This window comes from Morus notabilis, unplaced genomic scaffold (assembly GCF_000414095.1).
Source record: "Morus notabilis unplaced genomic scaffold, ASM41409v2 Scaffold818, whole genome shotgun sequence".
In the NCBI taxonomy this organism is placed as follows: domain Eukaryota; kingdom Viridiplantae; phylum Streptophyta; class Magnoliopsida; order Rosales; family Moraceae; genus Morus; species Morus notabilis.
Window position 1 is genome coordinate 360,318 of NW_010358179.1, and position 3,953 is coordinate 364,270.

General features: G+C 32.1%; 1 protein-coding gene across 1 annotated transcript in view; it reads right to left on the reverse strand.

Annotated features, from left to right (window-relative positions):
• LOC21395806 (protein SMAX1-LIKE 3) overlaps positions 1-1,655 on the reverse strand; it is a 4,932-nt gene extending 3,277 nt beyond the window's left edge. The window contains exon 1 of the mRNA XM_010092196.2: positions 1,515-1,655. Coding sequence (XP_010090498.2) covers positions 1,515-1,655 — 141 coding nt within the window. The remainder of the gene's footprint in view (positions 1-1,514) is intronic.
• Positions 1,656-3,953: the final 2,298 nt, after the last annotated feature.

Genomic DNA, 3,953 nt, shown 5'->3' on the forward strand with positions numbered 1-3,953 from the left:
ATTCTTTTTATCAAATACTTGGTGACTAACTCTTTTTTTTTTTTTTTTTTTTAGGAGTGTCTTGGTATATATGTCAAGGAAGGAGTACTAAGCGTTTATAGAATTTGGCTTAGTTGGTTTCATTTGGATATGGGAAAGGAAAATGTGCAAGTTGGGATATATAGGAAGTGAAGTGGGCTATATATATATGTGTGTGTGTGTACATAAATATTTAGATATATATAATTGAATTTTGTATTATGCTTGAGTGAGAGTGAAGGAGAGTGTGTAAAAGATATTATGGGATGTGGGTTTTGTTCCTTTCTTGTTAGTGAGGGAAATTTTGGATTTTGTGTGTGAAAGTGGACTGCATGTGATGCAAACTTTGGCCCCCTCTCTCTCTCTCTTTAATAAAAAGGCTTGTAAGATATAATCAAAAGGTGGTCTTCTCAATATTGTGGGAACTATATAATATATTTCAAAGCACTAAGATATGGAATGAGCTTTTAAACACTATAAAGAAGGGGAATAATCACTTTTACTTGGTTATTAAAAACATATATAGATCATAATTAAGTGATGTGTTTTGGAAGAATAAACTTGGGCAGCAAAAGAGAAAAGAAAGAGGGGGAAAAGAGAAAGGGGAATGAAAAGAGCTAAGGATGGAATGGTCGTCCGCCAATTACGAGGACCTGACCAAAAAAGAGGAAAGGACTGGTGCTGTCTGTTTGAAGGGATTGAGAACTGTTATTTCGTGTTTCTCCCTTTTCTTCTTTTTTTTTTTTTCCATTTTTCTTCCTTTTTTTTTTTTTTTTTTTTTTTTTTTGCTTTTTTGCTTTTTTGCTTTTTTCTCTCTTCTCGAAGAAGAGGAATAATAATGCCTTTGATGATTGATTGTTTGATGATTCTTCATAATCACCAACCACAATTTTGCATGAAATCCATGTAAACAAAAAGAGTGTATCATCCTCTCTGTTCACTTCCAAAAGGTTGGCTTTGAGGCTCTCCTTTGTTTCAAAATCATTAGTTAGCTTAATTTGTTTTCCATTCTCTTCCATTTGTAGATGATAGAAATTTATTACATGTTTCATGGTTATGTGAAATTCTCAATGTCCCCTAATTTTTGCTATTGGTTTATATTTTTTAGATTACTATCAATTATTAATCGTTGAATGATAAAAAGAAACATTTTGAGTAGGTTTTTATTTTTATTTTTTATTGTTTAGCAACAACTGATAATTGCTTTTTCAATAGCAATTTTTGCTTTTTTTTTTTTTCCTTATTTTTTAGTTGTTGAGGTTTGTTTTGCTCATAAAACACTTATTAAGACATTGTTGAGCTTATTAAAACCCTGAAACATTTATCCAAACTGAAAAAAGGGTCAAAAGCGGAGGAAACAAAAAAAAAATCCTATGTTATATGTTACGTTTCAAAAAATGAAGGGTAAAGCGTTACAAAAGTATAATTCAAAGAAAATTTTTATAATTAATCCTAAAAAAATTACACTTATAAATGGACCCACTGTAGAGACTGACCTTCTGTTTCCCGTCTTTTAACTTTGTCTTGGCTGATGCAAGAGAGCCCAAATGGCAGCTATATGGACAAGAAAAGGCAAAGGAGGTTGAGAAAGTCTGGTAAAATGTCCCTAGGGCAAATTCTCTATTATATTTTTCCATGTTATTTTATCCTATTTTGTTAATTTTGCATCATAATTTCATGAGCAGTGTTGCATTCGACCAAGTAACATGCCAGTTCTTGATTGTTATTATAAGATTAGAAATATCAGGGAAAGTTAACATTTTCTGTATAGCCATCTCTATAATTTCGAGTTTATTTATATTTAAAAGAAAAAAATCTGAAATCTCGAGTTGTGAAGATTCGATGGTATAGTTATATGGAGCCAATTCATAAAAATTCTTGATTAGTAAATTTTCTCTTCTCTTGATTCGTGAAATGCAAGCACATCTTATTGAACTATGTTAAATCTTTATATTCCTTTCTTCTTTGATTTTCAATGTAAACTGCATGTTGAGACCTTATATCATCCAACAATTAACTTTAAGCACTTTGGGACCCACCATTTTTTTTTTCTTGTGGGATTTTTATTTTTTATTATTATTTATGATTATTGTTTTTGGACTTTGAAGAATGAGTCATCGTGTCAAACAATGAATTAAGAAAGTAATAAAGAGAGTGACAGAGACATTGATGTTAGTATTTATTTATCCCTCATTGTTTTGAGAGCATAACTCAAGTTCCATTTTGCAGTACTCAAAAAATTTTGTAATCAACGCTTTTTTTTTTCAATATCAAATCTCAAATAATGCATGTTTGTGACAATGTTATTGTTGAGGTCAGATTTCGTACCTCATCTCTCACTGTAGACGTGGCAACTTGGGCTTCCAAAGGTCACTAGATGAGTCACCGCGACTTCTCGAGCAGGTTGGTCGACTAATCAACTCCACCGGTCGATTCCACGAGTCGACGGATAGCCTTGGACATCAAGTCACGAGAGAATATCCTCAAGACATCCCTTATACGAGATTTGGCAACATAATCAGCTAGGAAAGGAAAGAAATCAACTGCTCCAGCTAGAAGAATTAACGAAGAAAAAAGTCAATGATCGACTTAGGCCGCAAGATACCCTTTCATTGGACGAAATTGATTGTCTTCCACATGAGGAAACTATATCACCAATAACTCAAAATGGACAAGAAACCATGATTGACCGGTTGATTATGAACAAAACCAGTTAAGAAAAGTCATGTTGCGCCTAAAAAGAAAGGGAATATCAGGAATTGAAGACCATATCACACAGAGAATTAGGAAACAACTCGTAGAGCCTCATCAACTATAAATACAAGGCATTTAGACATAGTTCGGCATGCTCCATTGCACACAAAAGCTCTCACGGTCATTTCTAGAAAGTTTTTCATTTCTTACTGTATTTTCCAGCATATATTTTTCTCTCTCATCGTGTTCCTCTCAGAACAACTCATTGTAACGTTTTTCAGCAGTCATAGTGAAACCACTGGAGTCCTACAGCGGACATACCTTGCATTATCATAAGAATCACTATAAATTTTTGTGTCTTTTTACAGCTTTCACTTTACTTTCACGTTTAGTAATGCTCTTGTTCTTACAGCAGATCAATTTTACTAATCGACGACTCTAACTCAGTCATTGACTCTTGATTTAATCAATTGTAAATTTCACCATCTACCATTATTGATAATAGAATGGCTGCAAAAAATCAGAACATAGATATCTGTTTCGACCGGCAATTTAACTTTTGGTTGACGTTACACAGTTCCACATATCCAGATAGATTTGTACGTATGAATTCCTTGATATCAGTAAATTTAACACTCACACGAATTACATGGTTATGTGGTGCTAGAATTCTGGAATCAAAACACTTGCCATCTTTCCACTCTAATTTCCATTCAATGTTTTGAAATACTGTTATAAATGTACATTATCTTTCTTCAAAATTTTTAAATCTGATGTAGAGTTCAAACAAAACTTCATAAAATGCTATGGGTTTTTATGGTGTTTATCCTCGATTTGATGGGCAAAAGGGTTGTGCACGGTTTGTCTAACCACCGAACCAGACAAATCCAATGGTTGTTGAACCGACTGTTTGATTCCTCGTCAAAACCATACGTATGTCGACGGTCTAAAATCAAACTGGACCGCTTAGCTTCGGTTCAGAAAAGTTTATACAGTTTAAATTGAACCGAACCGTTTTATGTGTACATATTAAAAAATATGAACTATTAATTTATTTGTTAATTTTAGACTTTTTATAATCCTTATAGAATGCTAAATTTAATAGATTATATGTAGTATATGATTTTTTCCAATTGTTTTATTTAAAAATTTTATTTAAACTTTAAGAAATATAAAATAGAGTAAGTAAAAAACCAAAAACCAAAAAAAAAAAAAAAAAAAAAAAAAAAAAAAATTCCAAA